General features: G+C 43.4%; 1 protein-coding gene across 11 annotated transcripts in view; it reads left to right on the forward strand.

Moving 5' to 3' along the window:
• LOC127045833 (KAT8 regulatory NSL complex subunit 1-like) overlaps positions 1-18,743 on the forward strand; it is a 137,624-nt gene that overhangs the window by 41,057 nt on the left and 77,824 nt on the right. For all 11 annotated transcript variants that reach the window (XM_050942520.1, XM_050942521.1, XM_050942519.1 and 8 more), the window contains one exon: positions 5,075-5,216. In XM_050942520.1, the coding sequence (XP_050798477.1) occupies positions 5,103-5,216 (114 nt within the window). In that variant the 5' untranslated portion in view covers positions 5,075-5,102. The remainder of the gene's footprint in view (positions 1-5,074; positions 5,217-18,743) is intronic.

Below are 18,743 nucleotides of genomic sequence, written 5' to 3' on the forward strand. Positions count from 1 at the left end.
CAAAAGCCTAACATTAACACCAAAAGGCCAGCGTCGTTACGTTGGTGGACGAGACCAGTGAATGTGTGCAACACAACTACACATCAACCTTCTCAAACTGCGCGTAGTTCACAACACGTGCTTTCTCTTCTTCCCAGTGATAAAGAACAAAACAGTAAGAGTCATGACAGACAACATTGCATGTACGTTCTACATAAGTCGACAGGGAGGAGCCCGTTCTCATACTATATGCACGGAAGCCACAAAATTATGGAATGAGTGCATAATTCACAACATCACCATTACTGCTTTCTGCCTTCTGGGCCGCCAGAACACGATGTCAGACACACTAAGCAGACACATTCCCCAAGATCTCAAGTGGGCACAGAACACCAATGTCCTACATAACATATTCCAACAATGGGGGTTCCCCTGCATTGACCTGTTTGCAACACCACGAACCAACAAATATCTGCAGTTTTGCTTACGAGCAGGACTGGGAACACAATCCCTAGGGGACACCTTTCTAATCAGGTGGGATGCACCTCTCCTATACTTATTCCCACCTGTACAAGTAATCTCCAGAGTAATACACAAGATACGAACCGTAAAAACCAAGGTCATATTTATAGTTCCGACATAGCCTAGGCAGACCTGATACCCATATCTGATGCACATGGTGATCTGCACACCATGTACACTCTCTCTCTCCTCCCTCTCCCCCAGCGGGACCATCTCTCACAAGGAGGAGGTCAAGTCCTCCACTTGAACCTGGAGAAACTTCACCTGAAGGTGTGGCTCAACCATGACTAGCTAACCTGTTTGGAACAAGTAAAACAGGTGTTAGTAAACATCAGAAAATCAGCCACACATACCACTTACCTCCAGAAATGGAAAAGGTTTTCTTTATTGTGCCAGAATAAACATGTATCTGCACTCACAGCACCACTTCTGTTTGGGCTTGAAATACATATTAGAACTAAAGAATTCAGGGTTTTCTACAAGCTTTGCTATAGTATTACTAGCTGTTATCACCTTTCACCATAAGATTGATGGCCTAAAGCCAGCCCTGCCTGCACTCATGTTGAGGTGGCAGCTCCAGTCCCACAGAACTGGGTCCGGCTCCTTGCTCTGGGTGTTGCGATCTGGCATATGTTTTAGGCCAATTCAACCAATTCCCCTGCATCAGGCCCTGCCCCTAAGAGGGCCCATGCTCAAGCCCCGGTTCAGCATACCAGCAAGAGCTGGTGGCCCGGCTTCCCCAGGGGGCAATTTAAAGGGCCTGGGGCTCCCAGCAGGGACTGGAGCCCCAGGCCCTTTAAATTGCCACCAGAACACCACTGCTGGAGCCCTGGGGTAGGGCTGCGGGGCCCTGGGGGCTATTTAAAAAGTCCAGGGCTCTGGCTGCTTCTACTGCCCCGGCCCTTTAAATAGTTGCTGGAGCCCTGCCGCTTCCCCAAGATTCCCGGGGCTATTTAAAGGGCCGGGGCGGTAGAAGCAGGGGAGCCGCAGGCCCTTTAAATAGTCTCCAAGCCCCAGGCTGCTGCTGCTACCCTGGTGGAGGAGTGAGGAGGAGGGGGCCACTCACGGTACAGGGTGGGCTGTACCTGCACCCCCTGCCCGCAGCCAGCCCTTGCCTGCACCCCCTGCCGTGCCTGCACCAGCTCCGGTCTGCAGCCAGCCCTGCATCCCCTGCTCACAGCCAGCCCGTCTCCAGCCAGCCCTGCACCCCCTGCCCTGCCTACACCAGCCTCTGCCTGCAGCCAGCCCCGCGCCCCCTGCCCTGCCCACAGCCAGCCTCTGTCTCCAGCCAGCCCTGCACCCCCTGTCCTGCCTGCACCAGCCGCAGCCTGCAGCCAGCCCTACACCCCTACCCTGCCAACAGCCAGCCCCTGTCTCCAGCCAGCCTCGCATCCCCTGCCCTGTCTCCAGCCCCACACCAGCCTCTGTCTCCAGCCGGCCCATGCTGCAGTCCCTGCCCTGCCAGCACCAGCCCCACACCCCCTGCCCTGTCTCCAGCCAATCCCTGCCGCACCCCCCTGCCTGAAGCCAGCCAGTCCCACACTCCTCTGTCTCCAACCCTGCCAACCTATGTTGCACCCCCTGTATCTCTCTCTGCCTGAAGCCAGTCAGCCAGCCCACTCCACACTCCCTTGTCTCCAGCCAGCCCTGCACCCCTTGCCCTGCCTGCAGCCAGCCCCTACTTCCAGTCAGCCCCTGCCCTGCCTCCAGCCAGCCCCATGTCCACTAGTGCCCTGCAGTTCCCAGGGCAGTAACCCTGCACACCTGCTTCAATGAGGGGGGGCAGGGAGCAGCTGGGACCCACACATGCACACCAGGTACACATGTGCACACCCACGCATGTAAAATGGAGCTCATTTCTAGTTCAGGCCCATCTTTTTAAAAAAGAACTTTAGGCAGGGTTAACATCTGTATTTTCTCAAACATGTCAGGCTTTGTGGTTCTTAAATCGCCACCCGGGATGAAAATATGGACATATGGTAACGCTGTTGGTACAAAAAATACATACTGTGGTATATCCCTTAAATCAGAACTTCTTATAAGGAACCGGTTGCTAAGAAATGAAAGGCTTTTTTTACGTGTTTTTTTTTAAGTCATCCCTGCCAGGGCCACACCGAAAATGTTTGAATTGGGCCCCACACTTCCTAAAGCCGGCCCTGAGTGCAGAGTGGCTCATTCTGCAACTCCTAGCACCCTCAGGGCAGGACCCAGCCCCCTCCCACATGGATAAAATAAAATAACAAAAATTCTCAAAAAAAACCCCACACAATTGTAAAGAATAAAAATTTCACAGGACTTTAGATATTAGGTTTCTCCTATTTCTATGATGTCAGTGCCAAGTGCTCTAGTTAGTTTTGCCAGGATCCCACTCATTCTAGTTGCAGCTTAGGGCTTGTCTTCACTGTATTGTTAGCTTGAGGTATATCTCGAGTTGTGCCTCTAACTAGACTCTTGTCTGCACAGACAAATCTCTAGTTTGAGTTAAGCGCTTTACTCATGGAGTGTTTGAAACTTCAGGGCTGCTGATGCTTCAGCTAGTAGTGCAGTGGGCATGCAGCAGCTCAGGTTACAACTCAGACTGCTAATCTAGTTATTCTGTCTGCTAATGAGGTCAGTGAATGGTTGCTGTCTTTCTTCTCAGAACTTGTCTACATTGAATTTAGTGTACAGCAATCCAGGGTGTGAATCCAGAAGGTTTACACTAAGGCTTTGTCTACTATGGAAACCGAATGACAAAACTTCTGTCATTCAGAGATGTGAAAAAAATGCCCTTACCCGAATGACAAAAGTTTTGTTGACAAAAAGCATTGGTGTGAACAGTGCTCTGTTGGCAGGAGAACTCTCCCGCAGACAAAGCTGCTGCTCGTTGGGGGTGGCAGTTTTTTTGTCAGCGGGATAGCTCTCTCCTGCCAACAAACAGCGGCTACACTGTGCGCCTTTTAGTGGTACAGCTGTAGTGGCACAGCTGTGTTGCTAAAAGGTGTGTAGCGTAGACATAGCCTAAGCTAGTACACTGAAACTATGTCCACAGGGGACATTACTGTACGGCAATCTAGTGTTCTTTAGACTCGCACACTGGCTTGCTGCATGCTAATTTCCAATGTAGAAGAGCCCTTCCTCTAGCTAGACTAGCTCAATTCGAGTAACTCAAGGCCATGGTTACACTTACAGTTCTGCAGCGCTGGTAGTTACAGCTGTGTAGGGCCAGCGCTGCAGTGTGGCCACACTGACAGCTACCAGCGCTGCAGTGTGGCCACATTTGCAGCATTTGCAGCGCTGTTGGGAGTGGTGCATTGTGGGCAGCTATCCCAGCATTCAGGTGGCTGCAACGTGCTTTTTCAAAAGAGGGGGGTGGGGTGGAATGTGACAGGAAACGTGGAGGAGACAGACAGAATGGATTTTTGGAGTTGACACTGTTCTCAACTCCCTGCCTTGCAAGTTCTAAGGACTGGAAGACACACAGTGCCTACCTTCAATCATTTTAAAAGTTCTGACCCCCTTCCCCCACCCCTCTCTCATTCACTAAATGCAAATTATGTACTCCTAAATAGCCGTCAGACCAGATAAGCATCTGCTCAACATGGACTTCCCTCTCCCCCTCTGCCGTGTGAGCCTGCTGTTTCTCTCTTCAAGCAAACAGCTGTGAACATTCCAAAGTAATTCCCCTGCCTGCCTCCGCTTGCTCAGCAAACAGGAGCTGTGTTTGTTTTTTAAATAAGCAGTTTGGCTGAACTCCGAGCTCTCCCTTTCTTCCGGTTTGTTGTGGACAGGAATTCTGGGATACCTCCTTATACCCCGGAGGTCAATAAAAGCGCTGGTGGGGTCCACACTTGCTGACCAGCGCTGGATCACCAGCGCTGGAATCGCTACACCCGAGGCTCGACCGGGTGTACAGCCAGCGCTGCAACCAGGGAGTTGCAGCGCTGGCCGTGCTTTGCAAGTGTGGCCACATCCTAAGTTGCAGCGCTGTAACCCCCTCACCAGCGCTGCAACTCTCTAGTGTAGCCATGGCCCAAGTAAACTAACTTGAACTAACTCTGGCAGTGAAGATAAGTTGTCATACCTTTTTAGAGTATAAAGGAGCAAAAGATTCCTTTTTATCATTTTACAATACAATCCCACTGAGCTGCAAAAGATTTCTCACATTCTCTGTGTGCTGGTGGCTAGGTGTGTGAAAGCAGAACTCTTTCCTTGACGGACCACTTTTTGTGATTAGCAAGTCATCTGAGTGCTTACTTATACTCTCACCAAAGAGAGTAACAGTTTGTGTTGCTGCAGTTGAGGAAGAATTAAGCCATTTATTCTCACTGCCTTATAATTACCGGGATGATTGCTGGTATGTGACTGGAAATGGATTGTTGGTATTGCTTGTAGAAGTGCAAAAATAATTGATCCTGCCTTCCAGGAAATGTTGTTTTGATACAGACTTTAGAAGCTATTTATAGGTCTCTTTTAAAGTGAATTTGTACTGAATTTTACTTGCGAATATTTGCCTATCCTAGCTGATTTTATATGTAGAGTAAATTAGTTTAAATAAATGAAAGTGATTAAAATATGCAAACTTGCTTTCCAGGCATCCTCAAGCAGAGTGCCAATGGGCAATGGAGAGAGCAGGCATTATCTGTCAGTGGACGTGGCTGCAGGCTCAGATCTCTGACCTGGAGTATCGCATAAGGCAGCAGACAGATCTCTATAAGCAACTCCGTGCCAACAAGGTAAAGCCATTCTGTACCTTGAAGATTTTAACCCTTTATACGGTGACTAGAATTTTGTAGACAGCACATTAATGGAGGACTTTCAGCAGCAACCTCTCCAGAGAAGCTATGAGTATTAACTGATATTCTTTTTAATCACATAAATTAAAGGTGGAAAAAATCTGCTAGGTTATTTAAGTAATCACCATTGCCAATTCAGGGCTATTTCCTGCGGTATATGTTCTAATCTAATGCTTTATCTAGTGTAGTCCTAATTAACCTAGGAGCTCAGACTTTTCTGTCTTGTCCCCATGTTTTATTTCAAAATCCAGGAGAAGATAAAAATTAAGACATTACATTTCCTTACAGGCCCTTCAGAGAGAACATGCTGCTAAACATTCCTTCGGGTAGAGTGTGGCAGGATTGCTTCTATCCCTGTATTGGACCAGTTGTGTAGTTAAGTTAAGTTGGAGGCTTTGAAACTTGTAATGTAATTTTAAAAACATAATAGATGGAGTGAATGGATTCTGATCACCACATCTATTAGCTGCATAAATTACATTTCATAGTTTAAAGCCCACAACTTGCCTTTCAGACATGGCCAACACAGTGAGGTGAATCACCCAGTGGCAGTGCTCCTGCAAGGACAATACAAGTTCAGCTAAAAAAAACCCTCTGAGGTGCTGGAAGAAAATATCAATATTTTATTCTACCTTTCTCAGATGATGGGTTTCTTAGGTGACATTAATCTGGTATACTTGTAGGACCATCTGAGACTGTAAACATCTGTTATCTGCCTGCTATAAGTTTCCACATGTAAAGGTGTTAATCTTCCACCTCACCATTTTTGCATTCAAGAGTGTTCCACTATTGATAGTTAATTCATTATTGCAACATAAAGATTGGCCTTAGGTTAATAATTGAAGGAGGTATTTAAATAATGATTGTTTTGAGTGGTGCGTCTTAAACATTCCTTTTTGGGGATAGTTAAACGTTTGTGGCCTCAGTTCAGCAAGGTACTTGCTCTCAGCATGTCATTCTATTGAATATGGAGCCTTTTTAAAATAATCTAAACTAATCTTCTGTGTGTGGTTGAGTGCTGTGGCCACTTCACTGAATTTGGTTTGATTAGTAGTTTGGATGATGGGGAAAAGTCAGAGGCAAAGCTTTTTATAATGGACAAGGAATTTCCTGATGGAAAAGCAAGATGTGCTCATCAGTCACTTTGAGGGCCCCGCCACCACTGTGCAGCTACTCATACATACCCACACGTAATATGCAGTTGATTAAGCATATTGACACTTGCTTTATTCTTGTTTACTTGTGTGGGGGGCGGGGGGGGGGCCAAATGCACACCAACTAATTTCTCTCTAGGAAGATGGTGCCTGTGTTGGCTTGACTCCAGATACAAGTTTTCCCAAACACCAGTAATTCTTTCACTTCCTTCTGAGAGTCTACTGGAAAAGCCTTCAAGTGTTGGGAGTCAGTTGTTTCAACTGTCTAACAAACTTCAGAATTAAGTTAAAGCTTAAAAAAAGCGAAAGTTTGCCTATGTAGAGAATCTTTCGTCCCATAGGAATTCAAAGTACTTTGCAAACTACAATGGAGTCTCCACAGCACGTGATCTGCATATGGTCAGATTAGTTCAAATTGTGCACCAGGAAGCCTCAAACTGAATTTTTGGAATGGTTGATATAAATTTTTGTTAAATTGATGTATATGTCTTTGACACCAGCTGGTGATGTAGTTTGATGCAGTTAATTGATTCATGTGCCGGCTGGCATCTGAATTAGTATGCACCCACTGCTAAGTATGTGTATTTTCTGAACGTTTCCCTCTGAAATTAATTGTCAGACATTGTAGTCAGTATTTGCCTTATGCTTTTGGGTGCTTTAGTCTTTCATTCTGTGCTGTTTTGAGACCCTTCATTCCTGACACAAAATTAAGGCTCATTTGGATTTACTTACACTTGCTACTGGTTGCTCGGGCACCGTGTTACAGGATGGTAGGGGTGATTTTACTGTGTAAAACCAAATAATTGTATTAACGGTAGCCCTCTGGCACAATATTTTATGCTACAATGATATACACATAGGAATGTTTCTCATTTAGAACAATCATCCTGCTTGGGGCCTCTTGTTACCACTATAATATAGTTTATAATTATATAAATTGTTCCTGTACACACTACTTCATACGTTCTGGCCAGGTTCACATATGTTTTTGCTGCTCCTTGATTTTAAATAATGTCAGCATTCTGATCTGTGAATTTGCTATACTATTCAGTTACAACATGAAACTGATAATTTTAGCTCCTCCTGTTCATTTGTGTTGGCTTTGTTCTTAAGTGGTGTTTAAATATTATAGCAGATGAACTCTGTTTGAAACCTAGTGACCTGAGTGAAAATGCAAAAAAACCCATATTCAATAAGGAGACTAATCAACATGTCTTGCACTGTAAACCTTGTTACTTTCACTTTGCTTCTTGCCTCTCACATGAAGCAGAGAGGCCTACTCTTAGAAGATCAGGGAGGCGTCAAAAGCTTGATGCAAACTATTTACATTCCCAATGGTGGGGGGAAAACCCAAGGAGGATAACGTAAAATAAGAGGAAAATTGTTTGAGAGTAGGAGTGAGAAAATGGAGTACTAAAGCTGTTACTCATGGATCCTGTTGATTCGTGCACTAAATCCAGCAAGCTAAAGTAACACTGGCATTGATATGTTAAATTTAAAAAAAAAAAAAAACCTCTTGCATTTCCCTTTGCTTTATGTAGTTATTGTCAAACATTTTGCTGCAAATTAGGTTTTGTGTTGGAAAAATGCTAATGAGGAAATCAGGATGATTTTTGAATGACAGTTCTGCCTTTATAGAAACAAGGTGGATGAGATAATATATTTTATTGGACCAACTTCTGCTGGTGAGAGAGACAAGAAAGCTTGTGGAGTACTTGTGGCACCTTAGAGACTAACAAATTTATTTAAGCATAAGCTCCCCTGGGCTAAAACCCACTTCATTGGATGCATGAAGTGGAAAATACAGTAGGAAGATTATATGATTTTATATATATATATACACACTCTCACTCTCACTCTCACACACACACACGCAACGTGAAAAAATGGATGTTGCCATACCAGCTATAACAAGTGTAATCAGTTAAGGTGGGCTATTGTCAGCAGGAGGGGGAAAAAAAAACTTTTTTAGTGATAATCAGGATGGTCCATTTCCAACAATTGACAAGAAGGTGTAACAGTAGGGGGAATAGTTCTACTTTGCGTAATTACCCATGCACTCCCAGTCTTTATTCAAGCCTAATTTAATGGTGTCTAGTTTGCAAATTAATTCCAATTCAGCAGTTTCTCATTGGAGTCTGTTTTTGAAGTTTTGTTATTGTTGTAGTATTGCCATTTTTAGGTCTGTAGTTGAGTGACCCGGGAGACTGAAGTGTTCTCCGACTGGTTTTTGAATGTTGAAAGTGACAGAGTCCTGTGGCACCTTATAGAGTAACAGACCTATTGGAGCATAAGCTTTCATGGGTGAATACCCACTTCGTCAGATGCATTTTGAATGTTATAATTCTTGATGTCTGATTTGTTTCCATTTTTTTTTTGCATAGAGACTGTCTGTTTTGGCCAATGTACATGGCAGAAGAGCATTGCTGGCACATGATGGCATATGTCACAATGGCAGATGTGCAGGTGAAGGAGTCTCTGATAGTGTGGCTGATGTGATTAGGTCCTATGATGGTGTCCCCTGAATAGATATGTGGACAGAGTTGGCAACAGGCTTTGTTGCAAGGATAGGTTCCTGGGTTAGTATGTTTGTTGTGTGGTGTGTGGTTGCTGGTGAGTATTTACTTCTGGTTGGGGTCTGTCTGTAAGCGAGGACTGGCCAGTCTCCCAGGATCTGTGAGAGTGAGGAATCGTCCTTCAGGATAGGTTGTAGATCCTTGATGATGCGCTGGAGAGATTTTAGTTGGGGACTGAAGGTGAGAGCTTGTGGCGTTCTGTTATTTTCTTCGTTGGGCCTGCCCTGTAGTAGGTGGCTTCAGGGTACTCTTCTGGCTCTGTCAGTCTGTATCTTCACTTTAGCAGGTGGGTATTGTAGTTGTAAGAATGCTTGATAGAGATCTTGTGTTTATCTCTGTCTGAGGGATTGGAGCAAATGCAGTTGTATCTTAGAGCTTGGCTGTAGATAATGGATCGTGTGGTGTGGTCTGGATGAAAGCTGGAGGCATGTAGGTAAGTATAGCGGTCAGTAGGTTGGTCAGTAGGGTGGTGTTTATATGACCATCGCTTATTAGCACTGTAGTGTCCAGGAAGTGGATTTCTTGTGTGGACTGGTCCAGCCTGAGGTTTGATGGCAGGATGGAAATTATTGAAATCACGTGTGCCCTCACCATGAAGAGGACAGAAAAGAGGTACTCCATCGAAGGGGGCTGCATTTCTATTTTCTTTTCCCCACCCACCTAATTCTTTGGTTATCCAGGCTGCTAAGGAGCAGGCCAAACAACACCATCCTTGTTGGTTGGAGTGGAATGTGGATGTTAAAGGTTAGACCTTCTAGGTAGAAAGGTCTTTTCTTTAGCCAGTCTTCAGTTCCACATTTCTAACTAGCTGACACTGCTAGCTAAATATGACTTTTTGAACTATGGCCAGTTTGTGAACAAGTTACCCCAACAGGTTCGTGCCAGCTTCCAGGCTATTCTGGAGGAGGGCACATTAGTCACCAGAACCAAGCTTCAGGCTGCAGTAGGCTCTGTGGACAAGTCTTTGCACTCCATGGGCACTGGAATCATCATGAGGAGGGAATCCTAGTTACACTCTTCTGGTTTGCCTAGAGAGGTACAGAACACAATTGAAGACCTCCCCTTTGATGAATCCCACATCTTCAAACAGAAAATGGATGATTCCCTACTCTTGTGTAAAGACTCTAGAGCCACCTTGCAATTGCTGGGTATTTATACGTCAACACCCTAATGAAAGATTTATTGGCCAGCTCACGCATAGCAGTACAAAGCTCCCCAGTTTTACCACCAGCGACCCTACGAGCCTCCCTAAAAGCATCTGAAGACCTAGCTGTCCCATCCACCTGGCCCATCGGTTCAGTCTTCTGTACAGCACACCCACTCTTCATGTAAGTGCTATTTCTGAGTGTGTCTAGGGAGTTGTCAACCACTATGCACACACCTGCTCTTGCCAGTCACCTCCTTCAGAGGCCACTTAGGACTCTTCCTGCCAGCATGGAGTGCGCTAATAGACAAGTGAGTCCTGGACGTCATTAGACAGCTCTCTGTGATCAAGTTCAGAACACTACCTCCTCCACATTTTCCATTCCGCTTCCAGGACCACGCTCATGACAGTATCCTTGTCCTAGAAGTGGACTCCCTCCTGGGGAGGGGGCCGCTCCCCACTATTTGGGGACAACTGTTCTACACGCACAAATAAGATTTTTTTGTAAAAGCTCAGATGCCATTGGGCACTTGAAGAATACAGGAAGTAATTCATCACCCACATTTTTCCATCCATGTTGCAATAGTAATCCAATATCTGGTTTTCCTATGTGCAGAGACATCCAAGTCTTTGTTTACTACGGTGCTCTTTTGACATGCTCTTCAAAACTGTCCTCCTGTGGTAGGAGTTTGGCCAGTGACTTGTCCTTTTTGATGACTAGATTGAGGCACAGGCTAGGTCTCTATGGGGGTCGTCTTTTCTTTCTCATTCTGGTCTTACAGCACTGCTACCAACTTCCTTGCTGCAAAAATTGCAAGTTTTTCTGTCACTGTCTTCCAGTTTGTCAAGATCTCTGAAGTTGTAAGTTCTCTTTGTTTTGACAACATTAAACACCGATTTCCCCACACCTCCCAATACCAAGTAGGGATGACACAGATACACATACTGTTAATGCATGTGCAGCAGACGTCAGAACATCACAAATGGCATGCACAGGCATGAAGCATCGCTTGTCAGTTCTGCTGGTAAAGGTGCCTGTTTCAACCCACATGTTTTGTGTATTCTGTTTTTCAGACGCATTGAACAGCAGGGACCAAAACATCTGTATCAGGTGACCTAATTACTAAGTTTCCTTTGATGCCAAGAGACGCATGCTGGCATATATAGCATGCAGAAGCATCATTTTGTCTGCTGCTTTTTGAGTACTGTACTCCTGGGCATCTTTAACACCTCTTTGGAAAAGCCTCCAGCAAGAAGGAGTGTCTGTGTAGGGTGTACTCCTACACTCTGAGCTGCATTTTGAACCATATATTTATAAAGGAATTTTACAAGTGACTGCTTGTTGGACCACATTTAGAAACTTTTTCCATGGAGACACAGAGCATCCACCAATCACCTGATATTTCTTGCACCCAGCCGTAGATTCTGTCTAGTGCTGACTTTCTGCAATTTTCAGAGCATTATTGTTGTCATATCTATCAAAGACTTCAGTTACAAAATTAGCTTTATCAAATCCTTTTAGTAGCTGTCTCAAGTACTCAGCAGCCAGTTCATTGAATGTCAAATTTGTTTCCAGCAATCATTTGTCATAGCTAGGACATCTCTGATGTACACTGTGGTTTCTTCGTTACATGCTCTTAGCTCACGGATCCTTTCATCTTGATCTTCCAGCTGATGCCCTAATTCAATTTTTGTCTGTTCTTCTCATTGTTCCATCAGCATGGAAGAGGGACATACACACAGGTTCTATTGGGTGACTGAGAAATAGTTGCCATTGAAACATCATTTCTGCATCTTGCTAAGGATATGGCTCTGGGGAAACAATTTCTTGATTGACAGCTGCTGTGATTGATGCCAGACTTAAATTTGGCCGTCTTGGCCAAGTCAGTAAATTTTTTGATGCTAGATTTCTTGACTAGGTTAAAGAAGCTACATGTCTCATCAGAATCAACCGCACCTCTTAAAAATCTGTTCATCTCTTCTTCACCAGCATCTGCTACTTTCAGTAGACACTCGCACATCTCATGTTACATGCAATAGATATGTTGGTAGGCACCTCTGGAAATGGATTTGTCATATTGTTGATGACATGGTTAAAAGATGCAACATATGCTCTTCATCCCTTTTCAGTGTAGAGGCAAGGACTTGTTTGTGGACTTTGTCTTCACTACTTCTTGTTAGACTATTCCTTTCTCTCATAGGTTTTGCATATTCATAATACGAAGCTGTGTATTGTCATCTCTAACACAAATACTGACTTGTGCATATATCACTGAATTAAAAGGCTAGTTTTTAGAATATTTCAAAGGCTAGTACTGCATGCATAGTAATTACAAATTAAAATCCTCTACCAGGCAGACTAGCTGTTTAAATTGTATATACAAAAGCTTACAAATGGAGAAACATTACATAAGGAATTCATGTACTTTTATATCTATCCACTGTGCAGTACAAACTGTGGGCATGCAATCTGCTGCTGCTGGAGCACAACCTTGAGTATGAGACTGATCTGATCAGCAACTTTAAATTTAAGTATAAAAACTATCACTTTTGAGATACTTTAACAATTAAGACTATCTCTGAGAAAACATTTCATGTTAGTACAGTAAAAGCTGTTTTATCTGGCATGTTGGGGGAGTGAGGGGTGCTGGCAAGTGGAAAAAATGCTGGTTAAGGAAGAGGGAGGGAGTTTGTGTGCAGAAAAGGGTGTAGAGCTGGGGGCACAGGAGAGGGTGCAGGGGCTGGGAGGAAGTTTGGGTGCGGGAGGGAGCTCAGGGCAGTGGGTTGGGGTGCAGGGTGCTGGATACCGGGAGTGCTCATCGCATTCCCCAGCAACTAGTTCCACGGGTTGATGGTGTGTTGTATTAAGATGTACTGTTTTTTATTTGTTTTAAACCTGCTGCCTAGTAATTTGAGTGACTGACCCTTGGTTCTTGTGGTATATGAAGGAGTAAATAACAGTGAATAAGAGTTTCTCCACACTAGTCAAGATTTTATAGATCTCTATTGTATCCTCTTAGTTGCCTCTTTTCCATGTTGAAAAATGCCAGTCTTTTTAGTCTTTCTTCATGCAGAAGCTGCTCCATGCCTGTAATCATTTTTGTTGCCCTTCTCTGTACCTTTTCCAATTCTAATATATATTTTTTTGAAATCAGGCAACCAGAATTGCATGCAGTATTCAAAGTGTGGGCATACCATGGATTTATATAGTGGCATTATATTTTTCTGTCCTATTATCTGTTCCTTTCCTAATGGGCCCTAATTTTTTTTTGACTGCTGCTTGCATATTGAGTGGATGTTTTCAGAGAATTATCCACAATGATTTCAAGATCTATCTTGTGTGGTAACAGCTCATTTAGATTCCATCATTCTGTATGTATAGTTGGAATTATATTTTCCGGTGTGTATTACTTTGCATTTATCAACATTGATAAATACTCATGGTCATGTTGCACCTTTTCTGGAACTGAGCAAAAAATGACACTTTCTCATTGAGTACCATTGTTTCCCCTTACCTACAGACTTATAATGCCACTTAACATCTCTACATCACACCTCATCTAAGTGTACTTAAAATAAGCTTTCAAATGATATATTATGTGGGTGTACGTAGAGTCGGTACATTAAACCCCAGAAATATAGCCCGTCTTGAAAAATTGCAGCATTCCTATTTTACCAAGGATTGTGGTGAATTCTCCATCACTGGCAATCTTTAAATCAAGATTGGATGTCTTTCTAAAATATGTGTTCTAGGATTTATTTTGGAGAAGTTATATGACCTGTGTTATGCAGGAGGTCAAACTAGATGATCACAGTGATCCTTTCTGGCTTTGGAATCTATGCTCAGTGTAGATAGCAGAGCAGAGAGACCTGTTCTGTATTCTCTCCTATCTGCCCCACTTAGGAAGTGGACCACTAAATGTTGCAGTAATAACAGTTTCCAGATAGCCATATAGGTCAGCCACACAGGTAGGGTAACCTGTAATTTCATCTTGAGGTGACAAAACATTGCTTTTTGCATGGGCATTTGGGAGCAGTGGTTAGTCTAAGACCCTGTAGATGCCCATCACTCTAGGTCACATCCACTCTACGTACGTTTTTTCCAAAATACTCCAGTATTGGCAACCAAAGTGAGCTTCCATTCTTTTCCAGGATTTTTCTTCAGCTTTTACTCCAGATCTCCAGTTCATTCAGATGCTGTTAGCAACAATATTATGTTTGCTGAAGATTTGTCTAATTGGTTGCCATTCACATATAGAAGACACCAAAGTACCGTAGCATTTCACTATCTCTCCATGGCGTACATTACTTATTATAGAAGCTCCTAGATTAGAAGCCCTAGTCATTATTGTGACTCCATTGTGCCTAGGCACTGTACACTTACATACTAGGAGATAACACCTCTTAAATGTTTAGACTACAAGCTTTTGGGGGCAGGGGTTAAGACCCAGGTCCAGTAGGACTCTGCAAGTAAGAGCTGTCCGAAAAAACAGCTGCCTGTAATAATTTTGTGGTATCTGTTGAAAAAGGACATGTACAGCCAATTTACTGCTACAATAGGTGTGTTTATATATTACAGTGGTGGGCATGGTATAAACATCTGGATATAGTGAGTCACCAGCACCTCATGATCAATCGTCATAGAGGCCTCAGGGATCTAGCAGTTTCAGTATGAGTGTAGCTTTTATCTGTTGACCTCGACTATCTATCAATGCTAAATGTTCAGTGTATCAAATAAATATCGAAACGTGTTTTGAAGCAATCTAAACTTTTAGTAGAGGTCATGCACTACTTAATTTTAATAGCAGACCAACTCCTCTCAAGAATCTCTCCCAAGAAAGAGAGAGAAAAGAATATATGGTTGATAATGAAACTGTTAGCAGTGAAAGATATCTCAGCAGGCTGGACTATGTTCAGCAGCAAAAAACTATGTTAACGCAGAGTGAAGGTTGCTTTGTGGTATGTTATCCTCCTGCAGAATGTCGAGTTGAGCAAAACTTCAAACTTCTGAAAATCATGAAATCCACAGTTGAGGTTGCCCATGAAACCTTAACTGTGTGCACTCTGAGCAGTGCCCCATTAACACACACAGTTTGCCAATTCCACGGTTGTTAAGATATACAAGCTCTTCATCTCTTACAGTCCATTCACACACACTCACAGGATTCCATCTAACACTATTAAAGGACAAAAGCAGGGTGGGAGGAAACTGTTGCCCATGCCACATTTCTTTTCTCTTGGAGCTGGCAGTAGCCAATGGGAATTTTTTGCATACACTTCAGGAGCAGGCTGTGTGTTAGGTGAACCTATACTAAGTGGAGAGGCAATAGTTGGGCCTTATTGGTAAGTCTGTGGATTACTTTGAGATGTGTGACAGAGCTGTGATTGTGATAGATCTGTGTTTTCCACACTCTTATGTGTGAGAAAAGGGATGAGGTGCATGTATTCCTTCAGGGTGTACTATATGCATCGTTTCTGTGCATAATTGTGTAGGTTATGTTGGTATCCAGGCATAGGGCTTGTATTACAAAGCGCGTTGTCAACAAGGAGATAGAAAGAATCCTCTCATATTCTACTGCTTTAATGATCCAATCCTATGTGGAGAAAACATTGTGGTTGGTACTGCAACTGAGCTTTGCAGTCAAAAACTCATGAGCACCCAAAGTCGAATGTTCTGTTGCAACATCAGAACATATTATATTATATCATCATATGTATCCCTAAATATACTTACTATACATAGCTTTGCCAATATCTGTGTATGTTCCAACACTTCGCTCCATTTCTGAAGAGAAGGACTTATTCTATCAGCAGCTTCATAGTTTCACCGGTAAGCTACCAGTGATTATCTGTTGGGAGACTTCAAGGTTAGAGCTGGCTCAGATCACGAGTTGTGGCCACTATGCAGTGGGGACCATGGAATGGGGAAAATGAATGATAGTGGGAAAAGACTACTAGAGCTTTGCACCCATCAAGTACTGTGCATTACCTATACCTACTTCCAAGGCATCGTTGGAAGATCTCATGGAGGCACCCCAGATCTGGACACTGGTACCAAGTGGATTTAATTGTCACTCATATAAAACACCTGCAGAATGTTCCCCATACTCAGTTTTCACAGTGTAGACTGACATAGACCATGCACTTGTATGCTGCAAAACAAGATTTTCATTATGGAAATTCCGTCATACTAAAGAAAGCTATTGCCTACACATTAACATCAACACAAAAGACCAAGGAAGGTGTTGCCAATTTTTTCTGTATCTCAGGGAAGATATGTCCTCTCCTTATACCTCCCTGGATGCTGATGCAGCATAGAATACACTCAGAAGACACATCTGTACAGCTGCAACTTTAGCTTTCAGTAAAAAGGTGGTACAAAATAAAGATTGGTTTGCGGCATAGTCTGAAGAAATGCTCCTGGTCATAGAAGCAAAATGCACAGCATTTCTCCAGCATAACACGAACCCCTCTCCTGATACATGTGTTATCCTCAGATTGGCCAAGAGTGCATTACAACAGGTACCAAGAAATGTGCTTAATCACACATGGCTCTATTTGTGTGAGAAGATACAAATCGTCTGCTTTGAGCAGGGGGTTGGACGAGATGACCTGAAATTTCTTCCAACGCTAATCTTCTGTGATTCTGTGAAATGGCCTTGAGAATGGAGATCTAAGAGGTATGTATGATTGCATCAAGAAAGCAATAGATCCTTAAGCCAAGAAGACTGCTCCACTCAAATCTAATAAGGGAGATATGATCACTGACAGAGGCAAACGGATGCAGTGTTGGATGGAACACTTTTCTGAACTTTATTCACGTGAAACCACTGTTTCTGAAGCAGCACTAAATATGATCCTTAAGCTCCAGACTAGCAGAGAGGTTAGTATAGAACAGGGGTAGGCAACCTATGGCACGGGTGCCGAAGGCGGCACATGAGCTGATTTTCAGTGGCACTCTGACTGCCTGGGTCCTGCCCACTGGTCCCGGGGGGTGGGGGTGGGGCGCTCTGCATTTTAATATAACTTTAAATGAAGTTTCTTAAACATTTTAAAAACCTTATTTACTTTATATAGAACAATAGTTTAGTTATATATTATAGACTTATAGAAAGAGACCTTCTAAAAACATTAAAATGTATTACTGGCACATGAAACTTTAAATTAGAGTGAATAAATGAAGATCTGGCACACCGCTTTTGAAAGATTGCCGACCCCTGGTATAGAACTATCTGTAAACGAGCTTGAAAAGGCAGTCATCTGCCTAGCATCAGGAAAAGCCATCAAAAAAGACGAAGTTCCAGCTAAAGTACTGAAATAAGGAAGATAGGTTGTCCTTAAACATCTGCACAACATCTTTCATGTTTGTTTCGGGGGGGGAGAAAGGATGCTACAAGACATGAAAGATGTCAATATCCAAATGTTTTATAAAAGTAAAGTAGATTGGAATGATTGCAACTACTATAGAGGAATTTCTCTCTTTAGTATTACTGGCAAGGCATTTGCATAGGTCATTCTCAACAGGCTCTAAGTTCTTGCTGAGAGTCAGTGAAGCTTCCATGCCGGTAGATCAGCTATCAGAACAGTTTTTGCACTAAGGCACCTGTAAGAAAAGTGTCAAGAACAGAGAAAATCCTCACTATATGACCTTCATAGATCTGATAAAGGCTTTTGACTTGGTAAGCAGAAAGGGCTTTTTCAGTAGCTCAAAGGAATTGGGTGCCCCCCACTCCTCATTAATTTGATTGCTTTCTTTCATGATTGCCTGAAAGCTGCAATCCAGTATGATAATCCATTTGACAGCTTTGAAATCTGCAGCAGTGTCAAACAAGGGTGTGTTTGACACTAACACCCTTCAGTTATTTTTTGATCTACCAATTCATCATGCCTGTTCACCTAGCACGGAGTATACATCTCCATACAGTATCAGAGGGGTAGCCGTGTTAGTCTGGATCTGTAAAAGCAGCAAAGAATCCTGTGGCACCTTACAGACTAACAGACGTTTTGGAGCATGAGCTTTCGTGGGTGAATACCCACTTCGTCAGATGCAACTAATCCAAAACGTCTGTTAGTCTGTAAGGTGCCACAGGATTCTTTGCTGCTTTTACATCTCCATACAGGATAAGATGGAAAACTCTTCAACATTGAAAGTCTAAGGGTTTTTTAAAAAAATATTAAAAATTAAACTGCTCCTAAGAGAACTTTTCATCAGCAACTCGTTGGTCACACATAGTGAAGAGGCACTCCAGAAACTTTGCCGTAGCTTTGCATTAGCTTGTGTTGAGTTTGGACTCGCCATCAATCTGAAGATGATGATGATTATGGCACAAGGTGTGTTGACTGCACTAGAAGTTTAAATAGCTGGCACTACTGTAGAAGTTGTGCACAAGATCTGCTATTTAGGATCAATTATATTGGTTAACCTATCTCTCTAGACCAGGGATTTTCAAACTTAATTGCACTGCAACCCCCCTTCTGATGACAAAAATTACTACATGACCTCAGGAGTGGGGACCAAAGTCTGAGCCTGCCTGAGCCCTGCCACTCCCCAGGGGAGGGGGGGAGAGAAGCAAAACCGACACCCAAGGGCTTC

Source organism: Gopherus flavomarginatus, chromosome 2 (assembly GCF_025201925.1).
Source record: "Gopherus flavomarginatus isolate rGopFla2 chromosome 2, rGopFla2.mat.asm, whole genome shotgun sequence".
In the NCBI taxonomy this organism is placed as follows: domain Eukaryota; kingdom Metazoa; phylum Chordata; order Testudines; family Testudinidae; genus Gopherus; species Gopherus flavomarginatus.